Here is a 16491-nt window from a genome sequence, read left to right as displayed (position 1 = left end):
GACCAAAATTCATGACTCCAAACCTGAGCTGTACCAAAGCGGGTTAGCGTTCAGCCTCCTCGGCTCGGCTGTAGTTGCGTGCAAGTACAAGCACCCGTCAAGGATGACAACCGACCCAGCCACAACAAACATCAACACCTTTTGAATCCCCTTCAATCCCGTAAATGAACCCCAGCCTTTCCTCGGTTCACAAGATACACACAACCAAGTCAAAAAGGAATCTCTGTCTTTTGCGACCTTCGACCTTTTTTTCTTCTTTTCCCCCTTGGATCATGAGTCGCACATGAACACACTCCAGCAATGTCACGCTCCTTCTCCTACGAACGTTACGACAACAGCCGCCACCGACCAGCGCGGAGCTCGCGCTCCGCCATCACGTACTGGGTCCCGCTCGTGATAACGGTAACTCTTGCTGCGGGAGGCATCGCCGCCTGGGTATGGAGCGCACGCGACGAGTACTCGTCCACCGATCAAGATGTCACCTCTGACGATGAGAATCTGAGCTACGGCGAAGAGGCCCGCGTCGCACGCGAGCGATACGGGCGAGATCCTCGGGGCGGTGGCGCCGAATCCAGCGTGTCCGAAGGAGTCATTCGCGACGACGAGTACATATCTGGAGGCCGCAATGGCGCGGACGAGAGCACGTTTGTGGGTGGCCTGCACAGAGGAGTGCAGGAGGCCATACGACGGACTCCATCGCCGCAGCAGGCGTTTGATTCGGTGAAGAGATTCGGCGCTGCGGGTATCGCAGCGGCGGGAGCCGCTGTTGGTGGTGCGCTGAGTGCCATCCGTGAGGAGAGCACTGAGTCCCGCAACAGGCGGGAGAACAGGCAGACGGAAGAGGGCTTCTCGGACCACGAGAGGTGGAGCGAGGAGGCGGAGAAGCGTGTTGTTAGTCATGCTGAGCAGAGCCGTGAAGCGGTCTCGGCAAACGTAACGGCATTCGGCGATAGCCTGAAGGAAGGTCCGAAACAGTACACGGGCGGGCGGCGAAAGATGGTTGCGATTGTCTTGAGCTCAGAGATCATGCTGGATCAGATGCAGGAGGAGGACGGCAAGTATCACGCGGAACATGCAGTGAGTGCGAATTACGGCAATCGCGAAGCAAATCATATCCCAGACACTAACACGGTCTTTGTGCAGTCCCTACTCTCCCACCTACCGCCAGTGGACCCTTCGACAACGTCAGTACACATCTTAATATACAACCCCAACCCCTCATCGGGTAAGACTCCACCGCGAGCACCATCATCGATTGGATCTTCGTACGCAGCGATCAACACACCAGCGCAAACCCCCGGTGAGGAACTGCAGTCCCTCGATCCCCAGCCGTATACGCCACCAGGGACCACACCCGCGCTGTCTGCTCGTTCTTCGGGAGGCGATCCGTACGATTTGCTTTACAAGCAAGCTGTCCGCATTGTCGAGGATCCCGTCAACGTGCTCACGTTTGAGACGCCGCAGGGATGGGTGCACATGTGCAAGCACATGCAACCAGACCTGGTCTACGTTGTCGACTCGCTTTCGGGTCCCAAGGGCCAGAACGTCGAGGCTGTCAAGGGATGGGTCGGCCAGGTCGTCGTTGTAGTTGGCGGCGGCGGTACGGGCCTTGGCGGACTCATCGACACCGAGGACGAGAGTGATATCAAGGGCAAGGAGAGGGCAAGCGGAGAGCGGCCGTGGTGGGTTGACAGCGATCTGATCGGGCTTGGCAAAGGGGTTGAGATCGTGGATGGGAATCGGTTCAGCGACGACTGGGAGCGCCGTGCGGGCGGCAAGGAGTAGAAGGTCTTCGTCAATTAGGCGGAGATCGCATTTGGCCACTAGGCTGTTTGCCCGTTTGGCCAGCCCTTTGACTATTACTACCTATGCAAATGCCTCCACCCCGAGTCATCGTTTTCCTGGCGAATGTTCTCGTCTCCTCTGTTAGAAGGGAAAACCGTACATAGCGCGACGAATGAAATGATTTTTGTCTATTCTTGACCTATCAACTTCCCCCAATCAACGTTCCCATCCAGACGAACCATGATGGATTTCGAACGCGGGTGCAAAGCGTGAGGTCCTGCAGACGCGCCGGCGGAGCAAACCTCGTAGTCAGACTCTTGAGCTTTGTACAGACCTGGCCAAATAGCCAATGTGCATCGATGCGCCGTCATGCAACGCTGGGTGGGTGCAGCAAAGGCAAGGATGGACGACACAGCATGCGGCAGCGGGCCGTCTGGGCACGAAAACCGACGTCGCGACGTGCGTCACATTTTTCTTTCTGAGGAGAAGAGAGGAGAAGAGAAGAGAATGGAGGCAGGCTTTGAAAAATGATTTGCGTTCGTCTTGAGCCCTACGCAGCGACCCGTCCCTCGTGCTGATCGCCCATCACGCTGACCGCGTTCCTGAACCATGGCAACTGAACGAACAGGATGCGGACATGATGAGGTGCGGGTGTGGAAAGGAGGGTCAGCAATTTGGTTGGGAGGGGAAGAGAGAAGGCTGGACAGCAAAGTATAGTTATTTCACACCGCATGTCCGGAACCAGTGGCTTTGCATATGTTATGCCACAAGTATACCCGCAACGGCAGGCAAGCTCACTTGGCCGGCCGCTCGAATCGCGCGCGCAGCCGAGGGATGTAGGAACTCCACATTGGACGAAATGAACGGCGTGGGAAGGCCCGACAATGGCACGCGTAATCGATGGACTCGGTTGGATGAAAAACAAACGAGTGGAGCCCAGTCGGAATGCGAGGTTTTGCAGACGTTGTTATTTAGCGCACACGGGTAACAGCTTGAAAGGGCAAATGTGGTCGCCCAGAGTGCACCAAGGGCCCCACATTATCGAACGAGGATGGTAGAAGGGGCACCACAACAGAGCCGTGACAATGATATGGTTCGAGGGAATACGAAAAAGGCGACAGCAGACGCGTGGGCGATCAGGAGCTTGCGGTAGACTGACTTGCCGTCCGTACAAGTTGTGCGTGTACAGAGCGATATGTCTGCCACATACGGAAGGGTGCACGTAAAGAGACGCAGCGGAGAGGCTTTTTGTACGTGAGCATATTTGTGCCCGTCACAGAGGCTGCGTGGGTGGCGTAGAGCGATGCTGCACACACCCAGGGTCGGCGGATGCACGTCGCCAGAGCCGGGTAGCATTGTTGTCCTTTTTATCAGCCAATTCGATCGATCTCGGAAAAAGAGGCGAATAACTAGACTGGTATGGTCAGCGGACCGTCTTCGTGGCCAATGGAAGGGCAGTTTGTGCCAGAACAATGGCACGATTGAAAAAGAAAAATCCGCAAAGACAATCCGGCAGGAGGAAGCATGTATGTTGGAAGTAAAGGTGAAAGAGAAAGTAGAGAGGTGGAGGAGGAGGAGGAGGAGGAGTAACGAGGACGAGGTGGAGAAGGCGTACGGAGGTCTGAGCGCACCTGTCGAGCACGGCGTTCCGACTTCTCCTCTGCTGGCCGTCTTTCTGACACACGGCTCTCGTCTACTTGCCTACGCTTTCTTCCCACGCCTAGCCCAGGCCAGAAGACTCTTACCCGATGCATCCGCGCTGACACGGACTGGCGCGCCATGATTCTGACCGCAAAGCGGCGGCAACGGTCTTAGATCAGAGCCTCGCTGGTGCCAGGCACACCCTTGCGCGCTGGGTCCGACGTCAGCGTCGTCCAGCAGAGAGTGGACGGCTACTGGCCTGCCGCTGGCCAGCGCCTCGAGGATCCGCGTGTATGCTGCGGCGTCTCGCTTGCCTTGCGTTTGCGCGGACAGCGCCGCGAAGCATCGGGACTCGGTCAAGGACGAGCGGCCTGGGGCGGAGCGGGAACGGTCAGGCCGGGGCGGCGCACAGCTCAGCACGGGCGGGCACAGCGTAGCACGGGGCTGCACAGCGGCCGGCGCTTGGAGGGAGCGGTTGCTCGCCGTGCGCGTGCGGTGCGTGTGCTCGCCAACAGCTCCCGCCCGGCGTATCAAGCGACAAGCGCGCAGCACCCCGCGCCGTCGCCCTCCCCTTCCTCGCCCCGCCCGTCTCCTCCGGTCCTCGTCCACGCTCGATCGCTCGTCGTTCTTGTCGTCGTTCTGTGTCGCAGCACACCGGAACTCCGCGCCGGGCCCTACGCCTCTCTGCCGCTCATGCACACTCCCTCTCTCGCCCTTTCCCTTGCTTGTCTGTCTCGACTCGCGCTCGCTCACGGAACGATCCCTCCGTCCTCTGACGCCTCATGGCCATGGTGAGTCCTGCTCTTTCTCTTCTTGCGCTTCTCTGTTGTACCAATCGCTGCTGTGGCCTGTCCATATCACCCCCCACCCCCTTCTTCTCCCGATCGGCCTGCCAAACCTCGACGGCAACCTACAAGCCTTTGCCTGGTTTTCCTCCCTCCCGCTGCCCGTCTCAGCTTTTCTTTTTTCATTTCTTCTCAATTTTTTTCTTGACCTGCGTTCATCCCTGTCCCGCCACCAGCCTTGCAGTTGCCTCTGCGGCCAGACGCCACGCCCACACGCGCACTCGAGCACACTAACTCGCCCTCTCTTTCTTCACTCGCCTGTTCCCTTCCAATCCCATCCTCTCGGATCCGTGTCGAGTACCCGATGCTAGGACAGCCTTGCATTAGTCCCGCTAGTCTGGATCTTCGAGGAAGTGAGCTGGCAGACACGATATAGCGCGCAGAACAGCAAAAGCACGGCACTTGTCCCTGTGAGCCGCACCATTTTTAAAACCCCTTCACGGTCGCGTGGGATGTTTGCCTCTTCGTGCTGATCTCGCTGTTGCTGCCTCTTGGGCTTCCAGAGGCTCTCGATGCTACTCGTCGCCCATCCAATCGCCGTCCTTGCGCAACGTAAAATGGCGGTGACCTCGTTTTGCGACTTGTAAAACATTGTTCCTTCTCGTCAGCTCAACTTCTTCTAGATCCGGCTGCTTTCCTGCCTGCCTTTGCTGCTATTGCTGTTTCTGCTGCTGCTGCTGCTGCTGCTGCTGTTGTTGTTGTTGTTGTTGTTACTGTTCATCCTCCCTTGCCATCCCTCGACGGTATATGGCGCTCGCTTCCGCGAGCCTTCCAACACACACGCGCACGCACACACAAACAACCACAAAAACACGAACACTTCCCTTTCAGACTTGTCCCTCTTCCTCTCTCCTCTTTCCCATCCGAACGTCGCCTTTGTGGCTTCTGCGTCAGCTCTGCATCGAGTCAAGCGTATGAACACAAGCACGACGCTTCAATCCCTTTTCTTAAAATAATGCTGTCAGCGATTGGATTGGCGGACGACGCTTGAGTTGACAAGGTCATTGCTCGCCTTCTCACGTCTTCGCTTTGGCCGGATTACCCTGCTGCCTCGCTGAGACTCGGGAAGAACGCAAGCCTGGCCAAACAGGAAAAAAAAAATTCTAATCTTCTTATCTGCTGCCAACCTTCGCCCAAACTCCTCTTAGCATCGCATTGGCTGGTCACTACTCTCAAGCATTGCGCTCCCCCCATCTTCTGCTCCCTTCTCGGCCATGACGCCAAAATCTGCGCTTTCCCATGATGAACGATCCACAACACCTACAGAGTCCCAGAAGAACTTCGATCACACGCTTTCTCGTCTTGATGATGCTACTAGTTCAACTCTGATCCGATACTTTCAGAATCTCGAACAAGCAGAGTCGCCGGCTAGTTCGGCCGCGCCAAAGTACCACACAGGCAAGCTTCCAAACAGCAAGGTCGCCGATGGCAAGCCGCGGTTGCTGCTCATGGGCCAGCGCCGGTAAGCTCGTGAATCTCAGCACATCTAAGAGCAGCAGCATAGGTTGACTTCTTACCCGACAGGAGCGGCAAATCGTCCATCTCCAGCGTAGTCTTTCACAAGCTGCCCCCAAGCGAGACGCTGTACCTCGAGACCACGACCAAGATCAGGAAAGATTCAATGCAGTACGTGTCCTTCTTACTGACGGCCTGTCTCCCCACGCGCGAGGATGATCCACGGCTAAGTTTTGCTACAGCTCATTCATGGATTTCCAGGTATGGGACTTTCCCGGCCACTTGAATTACTTCGACCCTGCTTTCGACAGTGCCGAGATATTCTCAGAGATTGGCGCCCTGATCTGGGTCATCGACGCACAGGACGAGTACCTAGACGCCGTAGCGCGCCTCAATGCTACTATTCTCAACCTTCAGACAACCTATCCGGCGATAAACATTGAAGTTTTTGTGCACAAGGTCGACGGTCTCTCTGATGACTACCGCAGCGATACCTTTCGCGACATAGTACAGCGCGTGCAGGACGAGCTGTCAGACGCGGGCGTTGATAGCGCACCGGTGCATTTTCACCAGACCAGTATCTACGACCACTCGATCTTTGAGGCTTTCTCCAAGGTCATACAGAAGCTCATCCCGCAGTTGCCAACGTTAGAAGCGCTGCTCAACTCTCTGTGCTTCAACTGCCGATTTCAAAAGGCGTACCTTTTCGACCTGGTGTCCAAAATCTATATCGCTACAGACACATCCCCAACAGATATTGGAAGCTACGAGATATGCTCGGACTACATTGACGTCATACTAGACATCACCGAAATCTACGGCCAGCGACCGGTGGACACTGGGCAACTTGAAGGTACCGAGCAGGACCAAGAAGGGTCACAGGCTGTCAACAAAGCGAATGGCTCGGACTCGCCAAATTCAGCAGGTATTTTGCAGGAGAGCGGCAACGGCCCCGCAGAGAGTTTGATAACAATGGAGAAGAAGGGCAACTATCTCTACCTGAGAGAAGTGAACACCTATCTATGCCTCATATGCATAATGGGTGACAACAGCCCAACAGAGGGCAAGGCTTTGATTGACTACAATGTGGGCGTGTTTCAAGAAGCATTGCGGCAGGTCTTTCCACGCTGAAAGTATGGGCACGCTCCGGACGAGATTAGACGATATATCCCTTGTGCAATAGTTTTGGCCTTCGTTTGGTATGTACCCAGCTTTATGATGCTGCATGAAACGTGAATGGAATCATGAGTTTTTTTTTCTTTTTTTTTTGATTGGCTCTCCCTCGTAGGCATTATCTGAGGCAATTTCAATCTCAGAGACTACAGGATTCCATTCTTAAGTATTTTTCTTTTTTTATTTTCCACGAGAAAAAGCAAACACAATCGCAGCCAAGAGCGTAGACAAGGACTCATGTTTCTTGCGTACAAACGTGAACACAGCGCTTGCTCTCCGACTCATTGAAAACTGCTGACATCCATGGGCACACGGTCCGTCTCCCCAAAGCTTGATCGTTTGACGTTGGGATTCACCCCCTCCGGCTCGTCAAGCATGGACTGTATGACTTCGGCCAGCCTCTCGACGCCCTCCTCCAGGGCATCCTCCTCCTCCCACGCAAAACACAGCCTGACGTCGTATGGGAACGAGGTTGGCGCCTCCGAGCTGCCACCAGCGGCCACGGCGTCTTCCGCCACTTGGTGGTGTATCGACGGGTGTGCGTCGCCGGGCACTTCGAACATGGCTCCGTCGGCGACGATCAAGTTGTGCGTGTCCTTGCATCGCCTGGCCAGCAGGTTCGCCTTGATGCGCGGCGGCAGACGTAGCCACACGAAGTAGCCGCCCGCGACGCGCCTCCCGTCCTGCGGCAGCCGGACGCCGAGCGGAACGAGGTGCTCTCGCACGGCGTCCATCATCAGCGCGTGGCGCCTGGCGAGCGCCGGCCGCAGCACCACGTCGACGTGCTTCTGCAGCGCGCCCCTGGCGAGCGCCTCCGCCAGGAAGTTGGCTGCGATCTGCGAGGGCGCGCCGCCGGACCGCGAGCTGCCCGTCTGCGAGACGCCGTACGCGAGCTTGGGACTGCCCTCGCACCAGCCGGTGCGCATGCCCGGACCTGCGATCTTGCTGAAGCTGCCGTTGGACGCTGCGTTGCCGAAGCCGTCGGCGCCGGGGCGGTCCGGCCCACCGTCGAGGTATCGATCCACGTCGACGATGCGGGCATCCTGCGCCCTCGTCATGTCCTTCTGGCCGGACGGCTGGGCGTCGTCCTGAGCCGCTGCCTCGCGCGCAGACGGCCACTGCAGCTGGTCGTACACGTCGTCGGTGACAATCAGCGCGTCGTACCTGCGGGCCAGGCGCACCAGGTCCACCCGGCGACTGGCAATCATGGTCTTGGAGCTCGGGTTGGAGAAGGTGGGCACGGCGTATATGACGTGCTTGTACACTTTGCCCCACGGTGTCGGCACCTTGAAGGCCGGCTTGGCGTTGCCGCGCCGAACGGCCTCGTCCTCGCTCTTGCGGATCTCTCGCTCCAGGTAGTCGAGCTCGATGCCGGTGTCGCCCTCGGGCACGGCGCGCAGCTTGGCTCCAAAGCCGGCGTCGTTGAAGATGCGAAAGGCGAGGAAGTAGCTCGGCGCCACGATCCAGATGTTGCGCGTGTATTCCGGATCGGTGAAGGTCTGCAGCAGGCAGGCCAGGTTCTGCGAGGCGCCCCCGGTGATGGCCAGCCTGTCGGCGCCGATGGGCTCCTGCAAGTAGTCGGCGTAGAACTCGGTGAGCCACTTGGCCAGCTCCCGCCGCAGACGCGCGTCTCCCTCGTCAGGCCCGTAGAGCAGGGCGGGTATGGCCACGTCCTTGTCGGCGAACACGGCGTCGGCGGCTTCCCTCATCAGCTTGGTCGGCAGCAGCGCCGGGTTCGGCCATCCTCGCAGGAGGTTGATGAGCTTCCGATGGCCGCGCTTCACAGCTGCTTTGGGCGTGCTCATCTCTCGAATCACCATGGCTGCTGCTTCTGCTGCTACTGCTGCTGCTACTGCTGCTGCTGCTACCGAACGGTGTGGTGCAGCAGGCACGCCCCGGCACCTTGTGTTTGAGCGCTACAAAAAGACGTGGCAGAGTGGCAAACGACGATTCTTCAGAATGAGACAGACAAGTCGTGTCATTGGAGGGAGAGACAGGGTCCCTGTAGCGTCAACGGTTTTTTTTTCTTTCCTCAATTTCCCTCCTTGTTCGTCCTGTCACTAAGTTGCCATACCGACGGCAAAGACGCGGTATTTTTCCCTTCTTTTTTCTCCCACGTGCGCGAGGCATAATGTTTTGTGCTGCATCCTAGACGCTGAACATGTCACCGTCAGGAATTAATGTCGTCGTTGCCGATCTTCCAGGTGGTCAATAAAACTGCGCCTCCCTGAGACCAGAAACAATCAGAACCGGGAGCGTCCGCGTCTCGGCAGCGCTTTTTCACAAGGCGGTCGATGACGAGGATTTTCAATCCACCGGGCATAACAATGGGGGGGGGGGGCAGGGCAGGACGGAGTAGACGCGCGTCACGGAAGGTCCAGAAAAGGACAGAAGACGTGCACGGTTGACGAGAAAAAAACCGTTGGTATCGATAGGCTTGCCGGAACGAAGGAGGCTTGCGACGCTGGACAAAAAATATGGACGGGCGGCTGCGTAGGACGGCTCGAACAGATGGCGGGATCCGGCAGCAGGTATTGAACAGACTTTGATGCTTGGGGTGGAGCACACAGTGCCAAAGGACAGTGCGGACGCCAGGGTTGGGCCGCGCACGAGGTCGACTGCGCCATACCAGCGGGCTACGTCATCATCATCATCAAAGCTGCTCCAGTTCGTTCGTGCCCGCGGTAGAACGAGCGAGCTGCAAAGAGCCAAAGCAAATACCTGCGATTGCTGGTCCGGCTCAGCCCAGTCTTGCCCCCTCTTGATGCCCACCCGCCGCCCAAGCAAAAATCCTGCAAGAAGGGGACGAGGGAGATCAAGGCACTACTGGCCGTTATCCCCGTTCGAGAAAAAGACGCTGCCACCGCTCTCGTCGTGATCATCAGGCACGTCAGTCTGCTTTTCTCTTACTGCTCCCTCACCTGTTCCCGCCCGCTTGTCTTTCCCTGACAGGTCATCTGCCCTCTTCACCGTCGCCAATCTTCCTCTTCCTCTTCTTCACCTCCCAACTCCAGTTCCAGTTCAAGAACCCCCTCTGGTCTATTCTTCCTCCGCTCAAACTGCCCGTCCACACTCCAACAGAGACAGGAGTGGCTCCGTGGATCCGTGGCTCCGTGGCTCCGTGCTCCATATCCGATCTCTCCCAGTCCTCCATCCATCCCTCACTTCTTTGCCGAACGCTGCAGGTACAGTCCCACTCGCGCGCTCGCTCCACGACAGCCTAGTCGTTCATCGACACACCTGTCAACGTACCCGCTCCTGACGGCCTTCCGTGGTCCTGCCAGGCCGTCCCTACTCTGCTCCTCTTGCGTCGACATCCCCCTCCCACCCCGGCATTTCCACCTTACGCGGCACATTGGTGTATCGTCCGTCCCAAGGGCCACCCCAAGCCTGTAATAAACATTCTATTTAGTACTAAAAGAGACGTGTCCTGCTTTCAGAGAAGGGGTCTGCTCCTGTTCCACGAGTCTTGACCCCGTCTTCTGTAACGTCCAGCCGTTCATCTGTCTGTGTTCTTGTGCCTTAGACTCTGGCACAAGGAGACAGAAATAGAAAGTCAGCCCGAACATGGCAACGCTTCAGAAGAAAAAGGGTAATGACAGCCTATTTCTTAGAATCTTTTCTCTTCGTGTCACTGTCGACTCTGGTCCTAAAGATTCTGTAGAAGAGCGACGAGCCGTCTCTCATAACCCGCAAACCTTACCCGAACGTCCCGTCACACCCAACCATACCTTGTGGACGCCTCCGCAACAGCAACAACACGGACGCTCCTCCTCCGTACAGATCCCAAAGCACAAACTGCTCTCACCGCTCGCGCCTCCCATCGACCTACATCGGAAACCCGTGGGCAGCAGCGAGTCAGCCACGTCGCCGAGAGTGTCCTCGGCGACGACGTCACCGGTCAATTCGAGACCCAACACTAGTTACTCAAGCCAGCCTGCATCCCCATTTCGAAGCACTCTTGCTCCGCATCATGCCAACACCCTACCTGTCCCCACCAGTGGCGAGTCCCCGGGGCATTCACCGGGATCGTCGCCGACACGGGCGAGCAAAAGAAAGAGTTGGTTCTTGGGCGGAGAGAAGAAGCTCACGAAGCCTAGCAAAGACTTCAAGGAGGAGAAGCAAACATCCTGGATCGCGGGTATCGATGGCCAGAAGCCAGCGTACGATCTTCGTCCGCTGTTGAATGCTCAGCAGGTGCGTACGTCGCCTGAACGTGAAAAGCAACATGTCTGATGTCTTGTAGGTATCGGAACTGTGGGACCCGCAGGGCGACGTCTTCGTGTACCTGTTCCCCCGCACTTCAGGAAAAGGCCCATCCTTCCGCGTGGACTCAGGCATCTTCTCTTCCAGCTCCGTATTGACTAAGCTCGCGTTTGGCAACATTTACAGCGTGGCGGGTGCTGGCATGAGCACGACGTCGCTCAGCCATGCCTCGCAACGACAGTCTTCGATGGACCGAACACCCAGGCCAGGCTCGCGGACGGCCTCGCCCGCACCGATCTTCCGCTCGCCAGCGAATTCCACCTCTGATCCGTCAGAGGACTCGTTGGATTCCAGAGGACTAGACGAGGTCAATTCGGGTCCAATTCATCTGTATTTGCCAATTTCGCTCAGTGCTGATGGCGCCATCACTGGCCCAGGCGATCAACAGCCGTCGCTCAGCGAAAACGACATTGACATCCTGGTCTCCGTTCGGAATCTGTTTGCATTCCTTCAGGGACAGTCAATTGTGGCCACCGAGCGAAGGAGTTCCATCTTCGGTATCTTTTTGAAAGTCGCAGACCTGCTTAACAGCTTCGGCTTCTCCAACTTGGACGGCTCAACGTTCGGCGAAGTTGCGAATGCGAGCTTCAACAGCTACGTCGAGGAGCTGCGCATCAGCGATGTGCGCCACAGCCGTGAAAAGACCATCGAGGCCATTGTGCTCGGTGAAAGAATGCGTTCAGTGCTCCTCTACAATGAAGCCTTCGTGCACGGCGTCGGCAAATGGGACGATCTTCTCGAGCTCAAGAGCCCAAAGTTCGAACTCATCAGTGACGTTACCAAGATGCGAATGGAGCGCGCTGCTCTAGATCTGCAGTCGAGGAAGCGCAACATCAATCAGAAGCTGCACGACTTTGAATTTCCCGGCATGTTTGCTGGAATTATGAACAGCAAAACTGCCGATGAGGCTAAGACAGTCAGATTTAACGTTTGGCGTGACAGCTTTATGAGCACACGAAAATGGTTCATGGGCTACTACAAGAACAAATATGGCTCCTGGCCACCGAAAGCCAGCTCGAAGAAGAACAACCTTGAGACAAGCGGGCTGAATAGGCTGGTTCTCAGAGATCTTTACCAGGATCTCAGCGACCTCTATGACCTGCTTGTCGATCGCACAGCACTGACTACTCGCACGACGGACATGGTCATGGAGGATGACGATACCGAGGAGTCTTGGGGGCCCATGCACCGAGCATTGAGAAAGGTGTTGAACGAGTACGATCGAAGCACGCCGCCAGTCCAACCGCCAATACCCTTTGACACGCCTAGAATTCCGGCCATGACGCCTGTTGGCGATAAAAAGGCCGAACTCAAAGCGAGAGCGAAGAAGCTCAAGAAGGATCAGCTGTACAAGGTTCTCAAGGACTCTTACAATCCCGACACGGACGCCAAACAGACGCCATTCCTCACCGCATTCAAGGAATACGAGTTCTCGCAGGCCGTTCATTGCACCATTGGCCACGTTGCAGACCTGCGACAAGGACAGTGGCTATTCATGTACGGCGTTCTACAGTCTCTGCCTTTACTTGTGGTCGACGCGCCGGCCGTGAAATGGACCGAAGGCGTCGAATACTTTCTCTGCATGCCTCCACGCTCGGGCGTGCCCTGGGCATTAGCCGAGCGCGAGCGCAAGTACTACGCCGTTGCCGGCAACGCAAACACCGTCGTCAGTCTACCAAGTGATGTTATCGAGTTCGGCATTGAGGGCATCTATCGCCGCAGTCACTGCTGGATCATGGCAGAGAAGTGGACTGCCAACTCTGAGATCATGCAACAAGCAGTGGCAGAGACTCTGCAGCGAGCAAACGATGCTCTTCCGGCGCTGCCGGGCAGCATCCCAGCCGCGGATTCTACAGGCTCAAGAAGCAGGAGTCAGAGCCCGAACCGGCCTGATCGCATGAAGAGAGCAAGCGTCATACTCAGCGGCCTCGAGGCGCTTCCCATGCCACCGAGCGTGTTCGCGAATGGCATCGGGAGTGGGGTCAGGACGCCGTCTGGTAGCGGCTCTCCCATCTTAGGACCCAAGGGCAGTCCGACGGTTCGACCTTCGAGCCAAGCGGACAGCAGCAAAACATTTGATGCCATTCTTGGAAGCATGGAGGCTGCCGGTGGTGCTGCCCACTCCAAGAAAGGAAAGAAAAAGTGAGTCATGCCTAGCGACTAGTTTTATCTTCAAGATCCTGCACCCATGTATGATTACGACTTTTGTCCTATCTGAGGACCACGTCTGGACACTTTTGATTTTCGAGGCATGAGCGACGAAAAGTGGATCATTACATACAGTAGAATACATGAGCTACGTAATCTTAATGATACCCACTCACGAAAATTGGCATGATCTCATCGACTTATATTCGATTACCAAGACGGAGAGCTCTTTCAGATTGTGCACTACTATGTCTTGTCGACGTCCAGTCTCCCCGCCACCCCACTGGGGGACTTGCGGGCGAAACGAAATAAGCCAGCGCTGAAACTAATGTTTGAAGCCCTCTCTTGTAAGAAGTGAAAAATGAAAAAAAAAAAAAAAAAAAAAAGTTTAGAGGGTCCACGAAATTGAAAGGTCTCTTCGCTTTGTGACTTCTATTTAGAATCGTCTGGCGGAGCACGATGATCATGTACTGCTTTATGAGCGGAGGGTGATCCTGATAGGGTTCAATGTTCCAAGAGGCGTGTGGATATGTCATGTAGGCTGACTGGCAAACTGCCCGTTCACATTCGTAGCCAGCTCCTCAAACTTTCGCGCCAAAGTGTCGACCTTGCGATCATCCGAATTCTGCGACGCCTGGTCGAAGTCGATCTTGAAAAAAGCAGAGGGTTGCTCCTTCGTCTGATGATGCCGCCCCTTGATCTTTATCCCCTCCATTATTTTCCGCGCCTCGGAAACTGTGATTGCCTCGTTGACCATGGCGAGCGCTAGGACGCCTTGAATCAGCAATTCAAAGACATGGTGTCTCGTGTACATCTCTCGGTAGTACGCCACACATAGCAGGAAGTAAAACTTCCAGTCCGGCTCAGAGCGGTTCGCAAGCACAACACTGCATATGTGGGCGTGGCCTGCGGATGTCAACACCGGATTGATGGAGTGCGGGTGTTTCAAGCGCGCGATTAGTATCAGGAACTTGAGCTGTTCGACCGACGCCCAAAACACTGCCCGGGGAGAACTATCGTTGGATGAAAAAGTATGTAACCTCTGCATCTGCGGTTGGTTGATGTAAGGTCTAAAAACTGATATGATTACGATATGGAAAAAAATGCTGTCAACGACTCAGTCATTCCAAATGCTCGGAAAAAAAAAAATCAAAGCTATAGATAACGCTTACTGCAAGACGATGACATCCTCTCTGTAATCTTTGTCACGAACAATGTCAGGCGGAAGCCTCTCTGCCCACGAAAGTAGTTTACGATACTTTGCTTCCGCAAAGGCTAATGGTACGCGCGCTGGAATCGGCTCGCTCGAATTTTCATAGTACACCGTGGCCACCTCTTGTGAGATTACGCACAGCTCGCAAAGGGCAGCCAGAATAGTTGTTGCGTGATGCGGTGAGCCGCACGTCTGCACTTCGCCGAGCCTAATTGGTCTTGGAGAAAGCATTCCCGGCTTCGGATACATCGGAGGATAGAGCACTCCCTCATCCTCATAGAAAAAAGCTCGGTAACTGTTCAAGCCCTCAGCTTCATGGGTTCAAAAGACGAAGAAGGATAGGTAATCGACATACGTGAGCCAGATGTAAATTCCCCACGCCGAATGGGCCGTAGCACGTTGCCATTCTGGCGACATCGCACAGAACTGACGTTCGATCATGCTATTTGGTGGAACGTTCAGCAAATGCAGCCTTTCAGCCATTTCCCGACCTTCTTGAACCAACTGTATGCTGCGTCTGTCTTTTCCTTGACCCAAACATCCCAAACTGAAAAGGTGGAGAGCAATAGTCGTCGTCAAAGAGTCTACTAATCGCTCTGTCTCCCACAGTATCTCCGCCTGCGCATAAAACGCATGACTAATGACAGATGAGCGAGGATCCACGGCAGCGTACAATTGCTGGAAGCTGTGTCAATTCGTATACTGTGCTACAAAGCAACACAATACTCACGCAGGCGTAGAACATTAGAGACGCAACGAGAAAGGATGAGCAGAAGTCTGTCTTGAGATCGACCAGGTCGCGAATGAAGAGATCTGAGTCAAAGAATCCTTGATAAGGATGGTCTGTTCGGAGGTACAAAGATAACGCGCTGGCTGCGAAGTCATCCGTTATAGGAACCGACGTCCAGAAGTTCATCCTCAGCTGGTTTAATCGCTGGTCTGCATAGGACGGAGCCTGCACGGGCCCTACTTGCCATAGATCTTCTGGCGGAGGCGAAGGATACTTCAACTCTAAGTCGGCCATTTGTAGAGGGGGGGTTCGTGTCACAGGTGTTGGGAGAGGTGCATGGCCCCTCTTAGGTGTGAACAGATCATTAATGCTGATGGATGCAGTGTTGATTGGTTCAAGGATGGGATAAGAGTTTGGGTAAATGGTAGTTAACTCCAAAGCGAAATTAATGTGCGAGGGGGGGAGCACTGCTCGTGCCGTGGCATGATCAGATGGCCGTAATCTTTTGAAGAAGGTCCCATGTTGTATCTCATGCAACACAGCGGACGGGTTCCCGGTTGTCCTCAGCTGTCGAATTAAGTCGAGTACGAGATCTTCAGGCCCGTTTGTGAGGTGATTAATGAGTTCGGCTTGGTCATTGAGGTCATCTTGGAGCTCTTGAACCTTTCGCTTGAGCGCCGACGTTTGCGTCTCGTCGGGGTCAAGAGTCACGTAAGCGCAGTGAAGACCTTTTTTGTTGCAGTTGTTGCATACAGGTCGCTCACCATCACACTAGCATCGCTTAGTGAACTCTGGGTGTACACGAGTAAGGACACTATTGGCCGTACTTACGGCGACTTTCCTGGTGCGACAGCTATTACATGCAGCGCGAACGTATGATCGCCTTCGTCTAGGTTCGGATCGCCTTTTAGCGGGCAGCGACAAGCCCAGCTCACGACTGAAGGTCTCGTTGGAATGCAGCATTGAGAATCACTCGCATGTTCAAGGAGCCAGAAGCCCTGTCCACTGTATATGAACGGCTACACTGCAATCATGACACGAATTCAGCGCCCAATCAAAATTTCTGCCGAGGGCGCTGCTGTCATAGCCAGCCTCAACGGTCCAAGAGAGCTATGATGCAGCGATAAGCCCCAAACTAGGTAGCTTGGGACCTTGTGCCGCCGACGGGAACCCGAGCTCCACACAGCGTACTCAAGAGCAGCCGACGGAAGCGGACTTTGTCGATTGCTTGTGTC

At 55.5% G+C, this 16491-nt stretch overlaps 5 protein-coding genes across 6 annotated transcripts; 3 read left to right on the top strand and 2 right to left on the bottom strand.

Moving 5' to 3' along the window:
* Nucleotides 1-119: 119 nt before the first annotated feature.
* Nucleotides 120-1976, top strand: PV09_03966 (uncharacterized protein). Its single transcript, XM_016357242.1, has 2 exons — nucleotides 120-1077; nucleotides 1144-1976. The coding sequence occupies exons 1-2, from the start codon at nucleotides 301-303 to the stop codon at nucleotides 1783-1785; spliced, it is 1419 nt and encodes a 472-aa protein (XP_016214646.1). The 5' UTR covers nucleotides 120-300; the 3' UTR covers nucleotides 1786-1976.
* Nucleotides 1977-3972: 1996 nt separating this feature from the next.
* On the top strand, nucleotides 3973-6995 carry PV09_03965. Of its 2 annotated transcripts, XM_016357241.1 has the most exons (4): nucleotides 3973-4217; nucleotides 5615-5733; nucleotides 5796-5897; nucleotides 5969-6995. In XM_016357241.1, the coding sequence occupies exons 1-4, from the start codon at nucleotides 4209-4211 to the stop codon at nucleotides 6855-6857; spliced, it is 1119 nt and encodes a 372-aa protein (XP_016214645.1). In that variant the 5' UTR covers nucleotides 3973-4208; the 3' UTR covers nucleotides 6858-6995. The 2 variants fall into 2 exon arrangements, with proteins under 2 accessions (XP_016214645.1, XP_016214644.1); XM_016357240.1 differs by having other exon boundaries at nucleotides 3973-5733.
* On the bottom strand, nucleotides 6840-9117 carry PV09_03964 (uncharacterized protein). The gene has a single exon (XM_016357239.1). It carries the CDS (start codon nucleotides 8717-8719, stop codon nucleotides 7181-7183), a length of 1539 nt encoding a protein of 512 aa, XP_016214643.1. The 5' UTR covers nucleotides 8720-9117; the 3' UTR covers nucleotides 6840-7180.
* A 447-nt stretch (nucleotides 9118-9564) lies between these two features.
* PV09_03963 (uncharacterized protein) lies at nucleotides 9565-13694 on the top strand. The gene is made up of 3 exons (XM_016357238.1): nucleotides 9565-10491; nucleotides 10564-11096; nucleotides 11146-13694. Exons 1-3 carry the CDS (start codon nucleotides 10467-10469, stop codon nucleotides 13309-13311), a joined length of 2724 nt encoding a protein of 907 aa, XP_016214642.1. The 5' UTR covers nucleotides 9565-10466; the 3' UTR covers nucleotides 13312-13694.
* Nucleotides 13695-13711: 17 nt separating this feature from the next.
* Nucleotides 13712-16421, bottom strand: PV09_03962 (uncharacterized protein). The gene is made up of 5 exons (XM_016357237.1): nucleotides 16088-16421; nucleotides 15257-16027; nucleotides 14882-15204; nucleotides 14486-14821; nucleotides 13712-14419 (listed from the first exon to the last, which is right to left on the bottom strand). Exons 1-5 carry the CDS (start codon nucleotides 16217-16219, stop codon nucleotides 13846-13848), a joined length of 2136 nt encoding a protein of 711 aa, XP_016214641.1. The 5' UTR covers nucleotides 16220-16421; the 3' UTR covers nucleotides 13712-13845.
* Between the last annotated feature and the right edge of the window lie 70 nt (nucleotides 16422-16491).

This window comes from Verruconis gallopava, assembly GCF_000836295.1.
Source record: "Verruconis gallopava strain CBS 43764 unplaced genomic scaffold supercont1.11, whole genome shotgun sequence".
NCBI lineage: Eukaryota > Fungi > Ascomycota > Dothideomycetes > Venturiales > Sympoventuriaceae > Verruconis > Verruconis gallopava.
This window is presented reverse-complemented; position numbering and strand designations above follow the sequence as displayed.

Bases quoted from the DNA above. Each gene is read 5' to 3' on its own strand.
- PV09_03966 (XM_016357242.1), top strand. From the start codon at position 301: ATGTCACGCTCCTTCTCCTACGAACGTTACGACAACAGCCGCCACCGA. The intron at 1,078-1,143 runs GTGAGTGCGAAT...GTCTTTGTGCAG, and splicing joins AGTATCACGCGGAACATGCA to TCCCTACTCTCCCACCTACC.
- PV09_03965 (XM_016357240.1), top strand. From the start codon at position 5,486: ATGACGCCAAAATCTGCGCTTTCCCATGATGAACGATCCACAACACCT. The intron at 5,734-5,795 runs GTAAGCTCGTGA...CTTACCCGACAG, and splicing joins CTGCTCATGGGCCAGCGCCG to GAGCGGCAAATCGTCCATCT. The intron at 5,898-5,968 runs GTACGTGTCCTT...GTTTTGCTACAG, and splicing joins ATCAGGAAAGATTCAATGCA to CTCATTCATGGATTTCCAGG.
- PV09_03964 (XM_016357239.1), bottom strand. From the start codon at position 8,719: ATGGTGATTCGAGAGATGAGCACGCCCAAAGCAGCTGTGAAGCGCGGC.
- PV09_03963 (XM_016357238.1), top strand. From the start codon at position 10,467: ATGGCAACGCTTCAGAAGAAAAAGG. The intron at 10,492-10,563 runs GTAATGACAGCC...AAGATTCTGTAG, and splicing joins AACGCTTCAGAAGAAAAAGG to AAGAGCGACGAGCCGTCTCT. The intron at 11,097-11,145 runs GTGCGTACGTCG...GATGTCTTGTAG, and splicing joins CGCTGTTGAATGCTCAGCAG to GTATCGGAACTGTGGGACCC.
- PV09_03962 (XM_016357237.1), bottom strand. From the start codon at position 16,219: ATGCTGCATTCCAACGAGACCTTCAGTCGTGAGCTGGGCTTGTCGCTG. The intron at 14,822-14,881 runs GTATGTCGATTA...GGGCTTGAACAG, and splicing joins GGAATTTACATCTGGCTCAC to TTACCGAGCTTTTTTCTATG. The intron at 14,420-14,485 runs GTAAGCGTTATC...AGTCGTTGACAG, and splicing joins GAGGATGTCATCGTCTTGCA to CATTTTTTTCCATATCGTAA.